The 19,849-nt window shown below is 42.2% G+C and overlaps 1 protein-coding gene across 1 annotated transcript in view; it reads right to left on the bottom strand.

The window, feature by feature from the left end:
- The window catches only part of palm2akap2 (PALM2 and AKAP2 fusion), an 85,855-nt gene that overhangs the window by 20,835 nt on the left and 45,171 nt on the right, over positions 1-19,849 (bottom strand). The window contains exon 9 of the mRNA XM_080529771.1: positions 15,431-15,498. Within this exon, the coding sequence (XP_080385897.1) occupies positions 15,431-15,498 (68 nt within the window). The remainder of the gene's footprint in view (positions 1-15,430; positions 15,499-19,849) is intronic.

Genomic DNA, 19,849 nt, shown 5'->3' with positions numbered 1-19,849 from the left:
ATGATTATACAAGTTCCTTCTGTGGACAGACAATTATCTAATAAGAAAGAGCACAGTAAGTGAGTGATGATCTCATGGTCAGTTCTGGTTCTAAAATCTAATAATCATTGTCACAGTCAGAAATTAATGAGGTATTCACCAGGACAATTTCCACTGATCAGATAGTAAATTAGTTTTACAAGACAAACTATCTGCACAAACGACAACATCAATTATTGCTGTATGCGAGTCATATGCATATCTAAAGACAAACTGCCGAGATACAGAATCAGGGAAGAAGAGCAGGGAGTATTTGCACAGAAAAACTCCACTAACTGTATTTGTAATAGTTTGTCTTACCCCACAGCCTCTGTCCATAGACATAGCTATGACCTTCCACGGTGCTGTGTACTTCAACATCTTTGGTTATATCCAGAAAGGGCCAGAGTGAACAGTTCTACAACAATATCTCCCACTGATCTCCTCACAGTAAACTCAGCTAACTAACTACCATGATGATCTTGATGCCTAGACCCTTCAAGTTGAGAAGAGCATGCACAGCCCACGGCGATAGTATTAGGTTGCATTCCTGCAGAGACGAGACCAGACTACTGCATAGCCCCTCCAGTCCAGACACAGGCATCTGACGAGGTGCTTCTGGATGCCACAATGAACTTGAGCATCAGTAATTGCATGAATGTTCTATTCCTCTTCCTGGCTAAGAGGCTGACACCCCCCGATTGAGTATGTGGGACACGGCCCACTTCCTTTGTGGGCTGGATACCTTGATGGGATGAAACACCTGGAAGCTAGGGGGAGGAGTTATCCCTGGGTCAAAGGCTGGGTCAGATTTAAGTGTGTAAGTATGTTAGGAGAGGGGGGGAGTGAAGTGCAGTGGAATGACTCGACAGGACAGGACAGGTCATGTTCAAAGTCTTCACTGACACTTTAACAGAGGATCTCCTCAAATAAGGATATGCTACTAGATGGGAACCAAGGCAACAAAAGGGAAAACACCAATCTATAACAAATAAAGTATTTCATGTATCTTTGAGTCTGAGCTAAGCCTACATTGACTCTTACTTAAAATCTACCAATCCCAAATACTGTAAGCTAGTATTGTAACTATATGCATCAATAACATTTTTCAGTCACATTCTTCATGCTGACTGTGGCACAGAAACAGTCTCAATACAATTCAAGTTCAAGTAACATGAACTGTATGTGACAGGTAGGACAGCCACTGACTTTTATTGTGAAAGGCAGGACAACCACTGGGATTCAGAGGGGCGTAACATCCACCACCTGGTAAACAATTAGTGATTAGTGATTTGTGATTCTCTACTTAACCTGTGTGTACCCAGTGTCCTACCTCTTTGCTCACCTGACTCCCTTCTTGTCCAAGCTCTTAGTCCCTTCCCATTTAGGCTAGAGGTATGTTGTTGTACTATCATTGCTCCCTAAGATGTATTAGACTAGTTACTGCTACAACCTTGTATTTTATCACCACTAGGTATTAGTAGGCTGGTGTGCAACAGTGCTGGTTCCCACCGCCGAGGTACGGTGGATGGTGGATTGATGTGATGCATGCCGCTGACAAAGGGTAACCCAGGTATACTGTATCGTAGGATTGCCCTTAAGGCCTCTGAAGTAATTGTGATATTTGTGGTTATTGTGATTAATGGATGTGTGCTCTGCCCCTATAGGTCAGTCAGAGCCTAGCTGCTATTTTGCCTCTGGCAAAACCTGCTGTCATTAAATCCTGGTTTTGCCTCATCTTTTAGCATAGTTTAGTGTGTCCCCTTTTAATATACTTATATTTCTGTCACCAACTGGTCCTAGGTTTTTAGATCCGTGTCAAGTGCCATTCTGAGGGGGTGGGCGGTTAATCGGTTTAGGTTCTACCCATCACCAATTGCATGTGTAAAAGGGAATCTTAATTGCACTGTGTGGTCACCCTTGCATTATTTGCTTGCTGTGTTTCAGAGTGCGTATACATGTGGTGTGGTAAGTTGCACAAGGGATTGAGTATACCTCCCAGCTTCAATATACCTCCCCCACAGTTGGCCATAGCCCAGTATTTTAGTGATTGTAATAAAGTGTTAGTATTTGATCAAGTGTACTGTATGCCCTGTGTGGTGATCTCGTTTTACCCTCTTCTGTATCCAGCATCATTTGTCAAATAAAAGTAATTATTGATACCAGTGATTATTGGTTATTGATCCTTGATGTGAGTGATATCGATTGACTTCTAGTTTCCTCAATAGATACTGACCCTTCTCCCCACAGATGCTTCCAGCCATACCTTTTTCTTTACATTTTAATACATTTAAACCATTCGATTTGGAATCACATCTGTCTTCCTTACATATAAAGAACCCATAGGGAATATTGGATATTGTAACTCAAGGTGTTTGAATTATTCCCCCTGTATATTATTTCCCTGGGTACAATTCCCAAGGTGGTGTTGTCTGCCTACACCCTCCTGCGACATGTATATCAGGGGAGGCTTGTTGAAGTAGACATTCGGACAGGCTCTTTGTAATGTATGGAGTGAAATGGAACATGTGTTTGACACCGTTCCTTATTCTGTTCCATGCATTATTAAACAGCCAATCAGAGGCTTGTATTTAACAGCCAATCAGAGGGTTCGATTTCGGCAGCACTTCACACTAACATTTCTGCAGCGGCAGGTCTTACTGCTCTGCAATGTCGACTTGTACCTATTAAACCCCTACCTTCCATGTCTATTTTTAATCTCTGTTCGTTAAATCAGCCCTGCCCTGAATACATGCATGACCAGTACTGAAGCTTAAGTGGCTGGCAACAAACCGTAGCAGTCAGTTGATATGTTTCCCAGTGGGGAGAGGCCTCTTACCTCTCACCTCGTATGTAAAATATATTTCCTCTACCCCCCTGGTTCTTATGAAGCCAAATGGGGCTAGGGGCATGGTTTAAAGTGAGGGCAGGAGATTCTTATCAACCAAGTCCTTTAGTTAGTGAGCTTGGTGGGTGGCAAGCACAATCCAAATAAGCTTGCTGTAACTGCACAATCAAATTGATTTGGAAAGCACTATTTCCAAATCTAATTATCTGCTTAAGTTACCAGAAATTGTTGACTTGCCAGAACTAGGATTTACCAGAACTAGGATTTGCTAATGGGGTCTCAGAGTTTGCCACCTTACAAACAGAATGTAAAACTGCAGAATGTAAAACTATACGAGAGGGCTGGATTAGAAAGATCCCAGCTGTGGAGATTAAACTGGGTGTGTTAATGAGGCTCAAATCACCGTGCTTTGAGCACTGACTCACCTCTAGTGAGCCTTGCCACGCACTGGCACCGCTGTCGAAAAGCGTCTATTGATATAGTCAGGACCAAAGGGCAGTAAGGGATCGCAGTGCGGACCTGTCCTTGTAACTCTCGGCCTAGATTCACAGAGCTGTTCTGCGCAGTGACATACTTTTCCGTTCAGTGGAGTCCTCAGTTTCTGTCCCAAATCTCACACATTCTGTACCTGTACAAGCTGTCCATCATTTCAGCGATCACCACATTCTACTAACCAACAGTGTGGCTTTGGTCCAATGCTCTACCTTTGTCAGTTGTTTAGTTTTTTCATCTAATGGATTTAAATGGAAGGAAGGGGGGTAAGAGGCATGATGCACACTTCCTTTAGCTTATGCTTACACAAATCCAATGCTTTTTAAGTCCATCAAGGGGGTGAACGAGTGTAGAGAACCTGTACCACGATGTAAACAATGGGGCCACAGCCGGTGACATCCTCACTCTTCGTGTAAAACGGGAGTGTCGGCTAGTTAATCACAAATCAGTTGTTGAGCTTCCTTTCAACAATCTCTCCCTCTGAATAATCTTTGGACGGATGAGCAGGTTGTTGTTTTGGATGCAGGAAAATATCCTGCAATTCACACGGTAGAGATAGGCTGGCTCTCATACAGCCACATCCTGTTCTGGAGTATCTCCCCTCAGTGTTGAAGTGTTCAAGTGTTCAAGAGCGGTGAGACCTGGGAGGCATTTCAATTTTCTAATTAACCATAATCAGAATCACAAGCTTTGCTCTCTAGCAAACAGCTGCATTTCTGCAGAGTTGCAGACCATCTATCGGAAACACTCCAAAGAATGGTGCCAACATGTTTTTTCCATGAGATCCCTGTCTGAAATAGCAGTGTACACAGTTATACTACAGACACAAACAACATCAAACAACAATGTCCATGTTGATTCCGAACAGTCGGTCCTTCTCTGCCCTCATCCACTCCTGTTCAAGGTCTGAAATTAGTTTGTGTGTGTTCTAGTTCTTGCCACATGGCTGTCACCTTTCCTGTCCTATCAGATCTGTGAAGGGTGAGTGAGCGAGGGCAGAAGGGAGGGGCAGAGGGAACAACTATTTGGAATGGGAATACAGCCCTCTGGTCAGAGTGGAGGGCAGGAGGACAAGATGGTTCAGCAGGGTTGTTACAGACAGAGAGAGCAGAGAGAGAGAGAGAGGAAGCAGATTGGTTGTTTATCCTCCCTGTACAATACCAAGGGTTATCCAAAAAGGAAGCACTTCTTCCTGTATCCAGGGGGCCAACCCTCAACAGAGGGGAAAAACAAAGAGCAGGAGAAGAGATACCACCTGTTCCAGAAAATAGAGAATGGATGTGGATCTGGATCCACCCTGTAAGGCGTTGGCAGTGCACGTGACTTGTTAACGTTCACTCCTCTGGCGTAACATTGGTCGTAGCATCAAGATAGGTCATTACTGGTGATGACACTCCCTTGTCTTTTTAGGGAGCGCACTTTGATATCCTGCATGAATTTCCTTAGCAACGTGTAGTCCCATTTTGTATGGAAAACCAAGCCAAAGGCTGAAGGAAGCCTTCATGAACCCTTCAGGTTCTTCAGGAATCCTTCAGGAATCAGGTCCTTAAATCTGGCACAAACCATTTTACCACCCTTCTAGCTACCTTTTCTGTAAATTACTTGTGAAGCATCAATAACGGCCTAATAAAGGGTTTATGAAGGCCTAATTTAACGTTTAAAGTTGAAATTCAAGTGGGAAGGACATCACTGTTCATGAGTAACAGTTGAGTCTGATGAAGGAGTTAATGGATGGGTTTCTGGTTGGTTGTTACATGACTAAGAATTAAGAAAAAAATTAAGACACTCAAATAATAATCCAGTAAAGTGTTGTCTCTAATATTAAAATGTGAGGTCTTATGAGTAGGTAACACCAGTTCAACAACCTCTGAGAGGACAGTGGATAGACCGGCTAAAAATACCTGAACAGCCCTTTGGGCTCAGAAGCTGCAGATGCCTGCTGTGGGCCGCTTAGTGCTCTCAAGTGTGCAACGGCAGACCCACATATAGGCCTATTAGAAACTCCAACACCAACATATTTGATAGCCATTTTACTATCTTAAATATCTTAAGATTCAGATATTTTAATTTTTAACAAAACACAGCCATCCTCGGAATGTGTTTTCTGGCGCAGTGTGAGTCTCTCTGTAGCTCTATTGCTCAATAGCACTACAGCTGCTCTGAGTCTGCAGACACTGCATTCCACCAGTGATCAGAGCCGCAATCAATACAAACATACTGTAGGCTATACGCTGGAGAGGTCTACCAGAGTCAACAATGAGAAGATACTGTCAGCATTGGTAAGAGAAGATGGAGTAATACACAGAATCTCTTCTGGAGTGCGACAACGCTGGTCAGTAACATCACGCTCCGTATACGCGGGTTTGTTACTTGCATATTCTCCAGTTCACAGATGCCCCCCCACAGTCTTACAAGCAAACATTTAAGAGAAGAATATTTGCTCACAGTATTGCATGACAGCCAAGTGTAACGCCTACACTCTTTAGTGGTTGTTTTAACAGAAGAGAAACTCACATTGTGAAAGTACTCCAAACAATTAAATGACAAAGACCTTTCCCAACCGGTGATAACAAAAAAACATTCCCACCTACCGTTAGAGCAGCAACCAACATCCATACTGTTATCATGTTGCAGAATATTTCTTGTCTAAGATGTGTTTTTTTTCTTCTGTGGGAGGGGGATGCACTCACTGCGTGCCTGGACACATGGCAACAAGGCCGGTCCCTTTCACTCAGTCCCCCATGTGAACAACAAGCTAACAAAAGACCTAGTGCCCCCCAGACACAAGCAGAGAAAAAGTTTAATGACTTGAATTCTAATGACACACTCAGCAGACAGCCCTACAGCCACCCAGTTGGAGTGGATGTACACACACAAGAAGTACTTCTTCACTCAACCGTTCCACTAAAAGATAGCTGTGGGTACACTCTGGGATGATCAGAGCAGTGGGACTATGGTCTTGAAGTGAAATTGGAAGTGTGTAGTTTGGAAATTAGATCAAATGTTTCAGCAAACAGGGGACCAATCTGTTTCAAGCAGCAACGGAGACATTCAGCTAACTTTTACATGATGACAGCACGTGAGCTTAGAATTAGAAGGTTCTATCTCCGTTTAGGGCAGTTCTGAGATATTGAGCGTTTTAAATGTTTTTACATTCCATTATGTTTTGTGAGATGGAACCGTTGTATTTTATGAATTACTAACAAACAGAAAATTCAACATTTAAAAAAAATAACACCACACAGGCTTTAATAAACACCTAATGGATCAGATTATGTAACAAACTCAATTTTGACAAAAATGGAGATAGAACCTTATAATTCTAACGTCACGAGCAGAGATGTCAGTGACTCAAGTAAACATTCTGCTAAAACCCGGTATTCTCCACACGTCAGAGATGGTATCTAACAACAGAGTTAGAAACATGACTAACACTAGAGGAAGAGACACGGCTAGCATGGAAGTAAGCAAGGGGGATCTGAATAAAAGCAGTACAATGATCCGTCCCCTTCTATAAACCCTGAGATTCTGTAGCTGTATCATTATCTACATATTCATAACCATTTGTATGTATTGTTATGCACTTATGAATGTAGGGCACCACTAATCAAGACTACCTGCCTCCTAATTACAGGCTAACACGCGTTGCCATGGTGCTGTAATGGAGGGTGAGGTCTGAGGTGCACGTACAGGCTCTGATATGGAAAACAGGTGGAAATGGAACAGGAGTGATAAAAGCCCATGTCTGTCAAAACTGGCATAATACTGGGGATGAATGACATATGCTATTCAGGACCGGATACGTATTTGTTAAAATCAATGAAAATTGCACACACACACACACACACACACACACACACACACACACACACACACACACACACACAAACACACACACACACACGCTAAAACATCTAAACAAGACTCTAGGTCTGAACACAACATCCACTGGGCCAGTCTCTCTGCATTAGACACAGTGAAATAGTTTAGAGAACCTGTCATCAAGCTAACGGAATAAACCTGACAACACACAGGCCAAGCTAATCAGGCAAAGCTACTCTATATCATTCATATCTCCCAGTGTGTGTCTTCAGGGGTTGGGTACTATGGCAGCAAAAGCAAAGGTTTCAGTTGAACAATGGATTAAAAAGATACATTCTATTATATTCATTATTTCCATGCCGGTAAAGCTCTCTGGTTCTCCAGCTCATTTATAACAGACAATGGATGTTGAAAAGGTAGTATTATAGTTACCAAACGTCTTTAACGTGTGTGACAACGTTTAACTTTGTGTACAGTACGGCAGCTACCTCCCTGTGAAATAGTCGCACATGCAGGAACAATCTAAAATAAAGGTTTTGTTTGGTCATTATGTCTGACAGTGTTATGACCATTTTGTTTTATTATATTTTGCCAAATAAAAATGTACTCCCTCCACACCATTCGTCTCTACATCTAAGCACTGTTAATTTAATACCTCATGACAAAACCAGACGTTTTTGGCTAGGACTTAATCCTGTAGGGAATGTTTAGGGGCAGACTGGACCAGCTGTCTTCACAGGTTAGGCACAGCTGAGTAGTCTAGATCAAAAACAGTGCGACCAGTTACTTTTTGATTTGTTGTAAGATTTGTACAACAAAGAGAGACATATCAGGGAGGTGACAACAAAGCAATTTCTAAATGTACCTCATTATAACTCCTTTAAATGTCCTCTGTGTTATTTCAATGAGAGGAGCTGTGTAGAAGGGAAAGCAACAATTAGATACTGTTAAATGTTGCGAACATTTCAAAAGGTCAACGACTCCACCTCATTCTATATCAGCATCGGTGACAGCATTGCACAGAGTTACTTTTCTACATTCATCTATTCATATTAAGCTACTCCAAAAGGGGGGATTAAAACCCCGTACAAAATCACACTCAATTTGGCCACACCTTCGTAGTTTACAGGTTGTGCATGTGAAAGCTCCAGTTTCAGCGTGTGAACCATCATTCTCACAGCATACAGTAGGAGTTGCCATACACTGCTCCCAGCCCTCCTTTTACTACCATGACCACACACTTTTCAACCAGGCTCGCTACCAGACACTTTACTCCACAAGGCTCGCATAGATGCTAACCTGGTTATGAAAGATGCTCAAAGCTCTACAGCCAACAACAGTTAGCTCCCAATCAAGCTATAACACAATTTAATCGGAATTATTATGTGTAATTGACAAACTTTTGAACATGTTATACATTTCCATGTAACATTTACCATACAGTATATGACATGTTGGATAAAGACTTGCATGCTCACATGGCTTCTTTTATCAAGCATACCTAGAAAGGGTTGTTCTAGCCAACTGGATACGCTACAGATAGCATCCCTGACTAATTTCCTATAACCACTGGAGCATTCCTATGTTTGGTTTATTTAAGGACCACCAGCCACACCTCGAACATTGCTTAGAACATTCTAGTAGTTCCTCAGGCTCCTGGAATGTGATAAGTGGAGTCTATCTCTCACTGGAATCCTCCTCCAGTTTGAGGTAGTGATGCAGAGAACCACAACATTATCAACAACTATCAACCCCCTTATGAACTGCTCATGCATGATACATAGCATCATTGCCTTATCATTGTCATCCCATGTGAGCAACTGTTGTGAATGATGATGTCAGCCAAGTTAGAAGCCCCCTAACCACCTCCTCCTAAAAACACTACAGATAGAACAGAAAAATAGTACGTATAGAGGAAAAATAGGGTGGACAATCTAAGACTCTCTCATGCATCATTAAAGAGATGGTATAGGATTGTTGTATACGTTCAGCCCAGAGTTCTAAATAATACCTGATTGGAAAGAGAGGTGCAAACCTCCCAACGACCATGAGCAAAAGCTTCTTTTCTAAACGTTTGTTGGACTTAAACTAAGGACTGTATCTTCTGATGAGATAAGAAATCAATTGACATTGTATCATGATCCATATAGTCAACACTTAAACCAACATTGTACGTAAAGAATTAGCAACACAAATTCTGTGGCATCTCCGTAAGGTATGACATCATAGGTTCCCCTCTAACTAACAATATGGCTATCATCAGCGGAGGGTAAGCATAGCGTGGCTAGTATGGGGCATCTCTCTTTAAATCATGGGGTAAAAACCATCAATTTTGTAGAAAGGGCCTCTCACCTCACCTGTGACATGCACTCCCTGCAGATCTAGAAAACAAATGACCACTGCCTACTGTTTAAAGACATGACATTTCTGAACTGTGCATTTTTGTAATCACGAGTTTGAGTTGCTTGACATCTATTGCTTTGATGATGCAAATTGTACAAATATACAGTATATAGATATTTCAGGTTTTTTTACTTCAACAATTGTCGGGTTGTAATGCTAGGCGTTAGCACAGAGAGTTTTATTGTATTTTTTGCTGAGCCTGTCCCATGTCTTCCTCCTGTTTAGACTGAGACTTTGATGCAGCCATGGTATGAAGATCACTCCTTTGCACTCTGACCCTTCAGTACATGACCAACTCCCTTCATCCCTGTATATTGGCTAATATTAGCATAGATAATAATTGCACAATAATTAAAAAACATCGTACAGTATTAACATTGTCGTTACATAGTGACCTTTGCAATTGCACAGTCATAGAGGTGAACGTACAGGTTCTGGATCCCAGATGCTAACACACATCGATATCCTGGGGTAGCTAATAAGTGTGTTATCAGCACTTCCATTCTGATGGCTTTTTATGAATAACCAGAAATCCTCACATTTCCCCTCCCTCCAGTGCCTCACAATGGAGAGAGGATGCTCTCAATCTCCCTCTGTGGAGCTTTCAACGGAGGAGAGGAAATGGTTGCTGAGGACAAGCATCCAATACAGATGTTTGGACAGAAATGCTTTAGTAAAAGTGGTCTTGGACCATTCTTACACCTTCAACACATGAAGCCAGCTTAATGTGTTATGACAGCGTTTGTGTAGGCTTTATAACTGGCCTATTCAGGTTCATTTTTATTGTTCCAAGCTAGCCCAGCTGTGAGATCTCATTAATTTCCTCCATTACAGAGCAGGATTCACAAGAAGCTTGTTTCCGTCACCTGACACAGAGTCCATTACCTCCTGTTATTCACTTCAGTAGCACTGTCACTCAGTCCCCCAGTCCCCAGCCAAAATAGCTGCAAATAATCACAAAACACTAGGAGCCACTTAAAATTCTGGTTATTTTTAACTGACTTGTTCAGACTTGAATGTCTTTGTCCAACAGCTGTGAAAAGAAACTATCCCTGGGGACTTCAGTTCCATTCTGAAGAGAATAGGATGCCCAAAAAGCCTGACAAGTGTTCTGTATTATTGCTGCATTGCATGTTGTCACATCTCGTGAGTCAGCTCTGATGCATGAACATGTGAACAGCCACATGTCTCAGTATTGTGTGACTAAACTAACTCTGTTTACGAGTTGCAAAGTATACTAATGGCCACTAGACAGACAGAGAGAGCTGGTAAAGCAATTGATTTAAACAAAGATGATGCTGTAGTAGTCGTTGTCTCCCCCCCTGGGCGGTTATGGTGTTTGAACAGAACAGCAGCGGAGACAGGCATAAGCCTTCATAAGCCTTTCATAACAGTGGATTCTTCATAGAACATTTTAAGCATGTTTTATAGGTATTACAAAGGGTTTACAAAGTTGCCATTAAGCCATAGAAGTGGTCATTGTTTAAACCGTTGAACCCACATCTGAAGATGCAACAGACACTGATCGGCAGGAGCTATTGTTGAGTCTCGTCCAATCGCAAATCAAATAATCACTTCTTGCAAGTGTCTGAGATAGTCTTCAAGGGGAAAATGAAAATGAAATATTAGCCATTCTCCACAACCTTTGAAGACAACAAACACCTCAAGCCACTGGAGGAGACCTCCTCCTACTGCTTCACAAACCCCATTCTCTCAGAACCATGAGAACTTCCATTAGTGGTTACGTCATCTGCTTTCTGGGAAACGGGCGAGTTTTAAAGGAAGACATAAAAGATAACTTTGTTCCTATCCAACGTTTCCCCCCTCAAGCTCTCATCTCTAGACCGCTGGGGGTAAACACTCTCTTTGTCTGAAGGACAATCTATCTGATTGAGAGCACAGTCGGACACAGGGAGGACAGAGAGCTAAATAAAAACCTTCTATCCGCAGGTGTTCAATTGGACATTTGGAGGTGGTTGGACAATAATCTGCTACTATTTCCATCACAAGTATCATCCTGTTGCCACTTTGTGTTTTGCCGGTCCATCTTTACCAATGTATTCACGATACCCCCCAGGCTTAAAGTGAGTGTTCACTCCTTCCATTACAGAAAGAGGAGGACACAGTAAACATCTTCTTTCCTATGAACAATGACAGAGGCACCTGTGTACCTTTTCACTTAGCAAATGTGTTGCTAATTATGTGCTTACTGCAACAGGAGCGATTCATGAAGCAAGATTGATGTACTTAACCTTTTTACTCCCCAGACACAACTATAGTCCCTCAACACTCTACATGCTTCAGTCGCCTGATTGTTAGCAACCAGTCACCTTCAAGTGCCTTTTAACTGAGACAGTCAATTAACTGCAGCAGCAAAGGACACAAGGCACACAGCGGCTGTCATGCCGTTGAATCAGACCTCCCTATTGATTTCTACAGCGTATGTAATTGATTGCGCATGTCAGTGTTACATGACAGTAGACTCCATTGTACAAAGGACACTGGTGTCAGCAAGCATATAGACAGTAGAGATTAATTTTGAAGACCTAAATGGGTCAGGATCAATTCAATCAGGAAAACAGGACAGAAAGCTCACTCTGAATGTGTATGCTGTACTTTATAGACAGGTATGGTTTGGCAATAATATCCATGAGAGGAACACCTTGTGGGGGGCGTCAGCTTTAAAGTGGTAAACACCTCCAATACGTCATCCTTAGTACACTCACTGTGGTTTACCTTTATCTGTAATTGATGGACTTGGGCCTGCACACACGCATGCATGCACACAGACACACGCACGCATACGCACGCACGCACGCACGCACGCACGCACACACACACACACACACACACACACACACACACACACACACACACACACACACACACACACACATACATACACACACACAGGTTACAATGAATGACACCCACAGGCAAGTGAATGTACTGTATGCTACTGTTCCCTGACAGTTAAAATAGCGGAGTTCTGGTGATGGAGCCAATCACCATAGCTGACACCCAGGTCTGCAGTTAGAGGTCTCTAACTACAGCATTTGCTGTCCCAGCTAAAACAATAAACAGCTGAAATGATATAGCTCAGCTCAGCAGACAGGCCATGGCTATTTCTGTAACACAAAACCCCATACTGACAACTACCCGACTGTGAATATGGAATATAAGACAAATACCAGCAGTACACCACCTGATGTTGTGAATAATAACTGATTGCAAGAAAACTCCAGGATGACGCAGGCAGCCAAGTATGGAGTGGAGGAACTATCTGAAGCTTTGAATGTACTAAACAGATAACATAAGACACTTTTAAGGCATTGTGACTTATAAAATGTGGTTAAACACAAAACACAAAACACAATAGGCTAATTATAGTATTATCAATAAGCATAATATCAACATGCCCCAAGCTCAATGTGTGCTTGTTTGCACAGGTAGTTTGTGTTAAGGTCATATCATATTATATGATGATATGCTGCAAGAGAAGTGAGAAAACCTCTGCAGCAGTCTGCTCTACTGACCTCTTTTGGGCAACTCTCACAGGACGCAGCGGGTCTATCGTATCCTCTCCGGGTTGCTTACAGTGTTATTCGTTAAATGTCCAAAAACAACGAATGCATTTATTGTCATATAGCCTAAAACAATACAAACACGAGCGAAGCTGGTGATATACTTTCATCCGTACACTCAATCGTGTATTCACCACACATATAACTATTTAGCATGACGCACAATCTTCAGGGGTATCGATCAAATAATTCGGTGCAATAATGACCTAATGTGTATTATTATAACTTACACATACCTTTGCAAAGAGCGAGGCATCAAGCGCTGTGTCTGTCAGGATTCCACAAACGTGCTGCGGGCTTCAGAGATTGCAAGCTAACGGTAATATTAAACGTAGGGAATAACCCCACTTCAGTAGATGGAATTTGCGCAACTGATGCGTCCGGTTTACCGGCGAGATGTGGAGCAGCAGACCTGCTTAGAAAGCTTGCAGCAGTTCTGACTGGGATGGGATGACATTGAGCGTTTACGCACAGAGCCAGAGCCTCCTCTGTTGCCTCACTAGCGCGGAACTGTCCCCTCCTCTCTCTCTCTCTCTCTCTCTCTCTCTCTCTCTCTCTCTCTCTCTCTCTCTCTCTCTCTCTCTCTCTCTCTCTCTCTCTCTCTCTCTCTCTCTCTCTCTCTCTCTCTCTCTCTCTCTCTCTCTCTCTCCCTCTCTCTCTCTCTCTCTCTCTCTCTCAACCCCCCCCCCCCTCTCTCTCTCTCTCTCTCTCTCTCTCTCTCTCTCTCTCTCTCTCTCTCTCTCTCTCTCTCTCTCTCTCTCTCTCTCCGTCTTTCTGTTGAATAATGCAAGGCTAATGTAGTCCTGGAGGTTTCTCTCTCATTCTAGGGCAATCACAGGGACTGATCACAGCCGAGGCCACACAATGAGAACGGAGGGCCAGCTCGGGTTACCGCTCCCCTCTATTCAGCTGGGGCAACAATCTGGCCCTCATCCTGCTTTTGTTTCCCCCCCCCTCCCTCACCCGGCGAAACGTGGCCCCCGGAGGTCAATAGTGGATGTTTAAAGCTGCGAATGAAGGGATTTTTTTCCGTGGACAATAACAAACACACAGTACACAGACTCTCTAGAACAATTAAGTCGTGCAACAATAATCGATTGGTCATCTGATTAGAGGAAATGTCTGAAGTTAAAGGCATCCCAACTATGCCTCCTTTAAAACGGACGTCACCATCATGTAGCACACACCCCAGATGTGTCACACAAACCCAAAGTCTGCTCTACTGTGACTAATTGTCTTGTCATGTCATGTGCGTTATCAGTCTATTATAGGCTATGTAACGTGGCTAATGTGTGGAGACAAACACTTACATAACTCCCCTTGTGAGAGGTTGTCATGCAGTAGTGCGCTTAACTTAAGAAATGACTTGAATCCTATTCAATCTAACCCTATTGCCAAGTTTTCTGCAGTCTATGGGCTAAATACTGAAAGTAATGTGAGCCATACCTTAATCAAGACTATGTTATTAACCATAAGATTAGAGAGACCTACTAATAGTTTGCATTTGGTTGATGACATCCAGGATGCGACAGTATAAACAACCATTAGGGACATCTGGAGTACATGTTATTACCAGATGGATAAACACAACCAGACGCAGAGATTTAACAGAAGCCCTCTGCCCTCTGTCTGCCTTTCATCCGGGTCCAGATCATCCATTCTCCTGACCAAACCATTGTTTTTACTTACATAATAACAGACAATGCAGTTCAACATTCATAACATACTAGGCCGTAGCCTAGATTTCTAAATTGTATGGTTTCTGTTTGAGGCTCAATCATAACAAGGAGCAAAACTAGACTCTCAGCAATAATGTTTTAACGTTTTCAGAAAATACAATACTTGTACAAATAGGAACATATAGCTACCTAATCATGACGTAAATGTACATGATGCAAATGATGGCAGAGCAATGGAATTGAAGGATCTTAGTGTCACTTAGAGAGGAACATTTAGCGAAGACATTGTCCAGACGGAGGGATGATTATCCTCTCTCCCAGACTGTATACATGTATGTGTCAGAGGCCGACAAACAGAGGAACAGAGAGGACTAGAGAGACGCTGTATATACCGCTGAAAAGCCTCCTATGAAAAACACTGTATACTGTATTGCAGGGAATTTGAAGTAATCTACACGTTGCAGAATGTGTGTCTGAATTCAAGTCACACGCCCTGGGTCCCTATTACACACGTTATCACTCGCCCTCATGATACAACTGCATATGGGGAATATGATATAAGGGGTGAAAGTTCATAGACTCACCATTGCAGTGTGGGGAGGCTTTGCCACAGCTGCAGCCATTAATCCATTCCCTGTAGTCAGTCCGCTACCTAAGATAGAACACAAACACACAGCTATAAGAACAGAGCTGAAGTGGACATGTGACTGCATCATCATCATCATCATCATCACCATCACCATCATCATCATCATCATCATCACCATCATCATCATCATCACCATCTTCCTTCTGCTTCTCTTTCTCCTTGTCATCATCATCATTATCATAATCCTCCTTCTCTTTCTGCTCCTCCTCCTCCTTCTCATCTTCCTCTTCCTCCTGCTCCTCCTCCTCCTCCTCATCATGTTATCCCCATATCAAATACAATACTAAACACATAATGCAGCAGTATGTTTCTCGGACTACAAGCCACCAGAGCTGTGTACTGTATGTGGTTTCTTATCACAGTAATGCATGTGTGGATTCATTGCATTGACTTAGGTGTTTCCCTGTCTGTGTTACAGCGTATGAGCCCCTTCTGTTGTCTTCAGATAAATTGATTACATGTTCTCCCAGAGGACAGGCCTATTTTGTTGTGTGTGTTTGAGATGTGTGTGTGTGTGTGTGTGTATGCGTTGTGTTGTGTGTTGTGTGTTGTTTGCATGTGTGCGTTTGTGTGTGTACATGTGCTCATGTGTGTGTGTGTGTATGTATGTGTGTGTGTGTATGTGTGTGTGTGTGTGTGTGTGTGTGTGTGTGTGTGTGTGCATGTGCTCATATGTGTGTGTAGTACTGTAGTAGATGTGTTCCTAGAGATACTATGTTGCCATGACTCTTCATTGTGATCTCATCAGCAGAGCCCATCTCCTGGTGCTCTGGGCCTGAGGTTACTGGATTACCGTACATTTACTTTTACATGTTTGGCATTTAGCAGACGCCTTTATCCAAAGCAACTTACAACAAATACATTTGTGTATACAAGTGAATCATCTATCCATCAGTCATCGCAAGAAAAGTAATCTCTGCTCGGGCCAGGGGCTATTGGCAGTCATAATGCTAGAAGAAGGTATTTTTTGTTGTTGTTAATATACAGTAGAGAAACTGAACAGGAGGATGGGGAGGTTTCAGGAGGGACAGTTAAGGTGTAGCCTGAAGAGATGGGTCGGAAGATAGGGAGGGACTCTGCAGTCCTGACAGCGGTGGGGAGCTCGTTCCACCAGCGGGGTTACATCACAGAGTCTTTCTGTAATGATCATTTTGATAAGACTGATCTCTCACCCTCTGCTTTTCTATCATAAAGTGAGCGGTACACTAAAGGCCACATTAAGGTGGCTCAGCCTCACTTACTTCACTGCATGTACAGTGTTATTAACATATTCATAAGACAATGCAACATGGGGCAAGCGATCCCTTAACTGTTGAAATGTGTTTTACGTATCAAGGCCTCTCGTATCTTACCGCACTGTTAAATGGACTGCACTTATATAGCTTATTCCAAAGCGCTTTACAATGACCTCTCCTGCTGTGGCTGCATCAACTATAAAAGCTGCTCGGAATGTTCATGAGGCTATATAACATTGTATGGTTTTCATGGATATTCTTAAACCATGTTTATGCAGCATTACAAATAATCTCATGATAAAGAAATACTACTATCTATTACCTGTAATGCAGCATAACGCATTGTACATCATATCCATTCAAATCATTATAACACCTAGTTGCAAGAATGTGTCCAATTTCATTGCGTTTCCAAACTCTTTTTTTAACAGTGCAGTTGCATGATAGTCTATAGCAATGGCTGCACCAAGGTTCCGTGAAAGGCGCTAGGCTTGTTTATAAGGCAATATTATTTTGTATGCATCACACAACTGAAATTGTTCATTTAAAGAAACATTACAATGGTTTTGTCAGCATCCTCTTGCTGTGAGCTTACAGTGTGTGCTCTTTCACTTCCTGGTGTGTCCTAGTAGGCCTATTTGGTGTTTGTGATCTGATCAGAGAGCGTTTTGCACGCACGATGAAAATGACACTGCAAAACATCAATTCCAGCACCTTCATTTCCATGGTGCAGGCACACAGCACCACAACAGTTTGCCTGCAGTGTGTGTTCAAGTCTGTTATTTTCAGTGACTTCCCTGCAGTGGCACAAAGAGAGGGAGGGGGTCGCCATAGAGCCACACAGGATTGGAAGATCCTGCAGTATGTTTTATGTGGCTCATGTCCAGGATGGTGCAACACGCTGAACGTTGCAATTAGAAATAGCATGAATAGAGCTGACATGAATCCTTAGTCTGTGTTCCACACATTATACAGCATGCCTGTTCTGAACAATATATTACTCTCTGAGCATTCAACAATGTTGTGAACTACTGAATTCCGGCCTGATCTGATCTGTGATGACTGACACAGCTGATTAGAGAACCCAAACACAGACCCTGTATCTACATCCTTTGCCTGAAATGTACACTTGACCCAATCCCCATACACATTATTGAAAGCATAGGATTGGTTTAATGATATGGTGCTACACCAATCCTATGCTGTGGAGAGGAGTGTACAAGTGCACTGCAGGGAAAACGATAGAGAAGGTCTGGGATGGATGATTATAGTACTTGTGGAGAGGATCTCCTCAAGTGGGCTGTTCACATTCTGTTTGTGAATTGATTTGATTTGAGTTTGTCTCAAAGTTTGGAGTGTGCTCTCTTTAAGATATACATCTGACTCTCTTGAACTAATGACTACAATGTAATAATGGATCATTCCTAACATACTGCATTATACATGATCTTTGAGACCTACTCTTCCATATAGAACCATGCTAATCATCGCAATCAATTAGCTCCTTTCAATCAACACCACAGACTAACCTTAATATGCATATGCAAATGATCATTATAGAGTGTGTGTGACATGCAGGTAATGGGTTGAACATAATCAAGAGCTTAAGATGAGGGTGTGTAAGTTTAGATGCTCTACTACTATCTTCTAGTCAGTGTTAATATAAGTTTGATCATAAATGGAAGGGGATTGTTTTTTAAAAAACATTGGAAACTGTGAATTACTTACCCCGAAGTCAAGACATATTTCATCAATATTTGTACAAATTAATAGATTTCTTTACATTGTACCTAGATAACAAATTGCAATCACAGTCAATACGACTCAAAATCCCAATGAGTTACAAAATGTCCCAGAACATCTACTCCGCTGCCATTTTAACATTTACAATTTACAAAGCAGTTGGGAAAACTGTTACAAAAATGGCTAATCCCTACTTTTCACTGGTTGTAGTTCCAGTATACTATTATACTATAGATATCTGCTTGTTTGTTGTGTTGGGTTAAGTCATGAATGGCAGAGCAGCCCTGGTAGTAGCAGCAGAAGTGAAGAGGAAGTGTGTGAACTGTGTTAGTTATGCTGAGGAAAGGTTGACCATTGCTGAATCCCAAATCGACCCCTAGCCACTTAGTCACACTCCTGTAGATCTGAGCGGATTGGATTGGTGTCAACGATGCAGTGTGAATTCTACCCAGCCTATACAAAGGTGTTGCAATATTTGCTAAACATACAGTATCAATCCTTACAGCACAGAAGTGTTTAGTGGGGTCGATTTGGAATTCAGCATACAGTTTATACATGTGACGTTAGTGGTGCTGGTAAGTTGATAAGGATGCAGTGGGCCCAGGCAAAGAGGGGAGTAGAGTGCGTCCTGGCGATGGAAAAGTGAGTTAGAGAAAGAACCATAGCAAAGACACAGGTGGGTAGGCACAGTGAAAAAAATGCAGTTTATTTTGACTAAGGTATACCATACAGAGGGAAAGCCACTGTTACAGCATGGTGACTGGCAGTTCGAACCAAAGAGAGAGAAAGAGAGAGAGAGAGAGGAAGAGAGAGAGAGAGAGAGTGGGATTGGAGAGAGAGTGGGATTGGAGAGTGGGATTTGGATTATGTATGAAAGAGAGAGCGATAGAGTGAGTATCATAATCATAAAAAAGGAGAAGAGGGTGGAACAATAAAAAATAAAACTACACCTCAGGTAGGTTACAAAAATACAGATGTTTTCTCATTTGAAAAGCACAGCGGTTTCATGGCAAAGTGTATTCATTCCCATTCGCTTTTTAGACAGAGAGAAATTGTACCACGGAAGCTTTTTTCAAAGTAAGTCTCACATATCAGATGGTCTTCTGTATATGGATATATGGCAGTGTGGCAGATGCTAACAATTGTGCTGCTAAACAACATTGAGTCAGAGGCGTTTCACCAATAAGTCCTTATGATTACCATACGGTAGGTTCCCATGTCTTCAAAACACCATATTTTGCACCATAGATACAGACGAACATAGTGACAGTGATATTTGTAGATCTTTTTAAAAACTAAAGGAATCATCTACAGAGATGCTCACCTCTATAATGATGAATCTGTGACACATCTATACTATGCTGTATCATACAGCA

This window comes from Nansenia antarctica (assembly GCF_963989245.1).
Source record: "Nansenia antarctica genome assembly, chromosome: 4".
NCBI lineage: Eukaryota > Metazoa > Chordata > Actinopteri > Argentiniformes > Microstomatidae > Nansenia > Nansenia antarctica.
The sequence above is the reverse complement of the archived record's forward strand: the minus strand, read 5'-3'. Positions and strand labels throughout refer to the sequence as shown.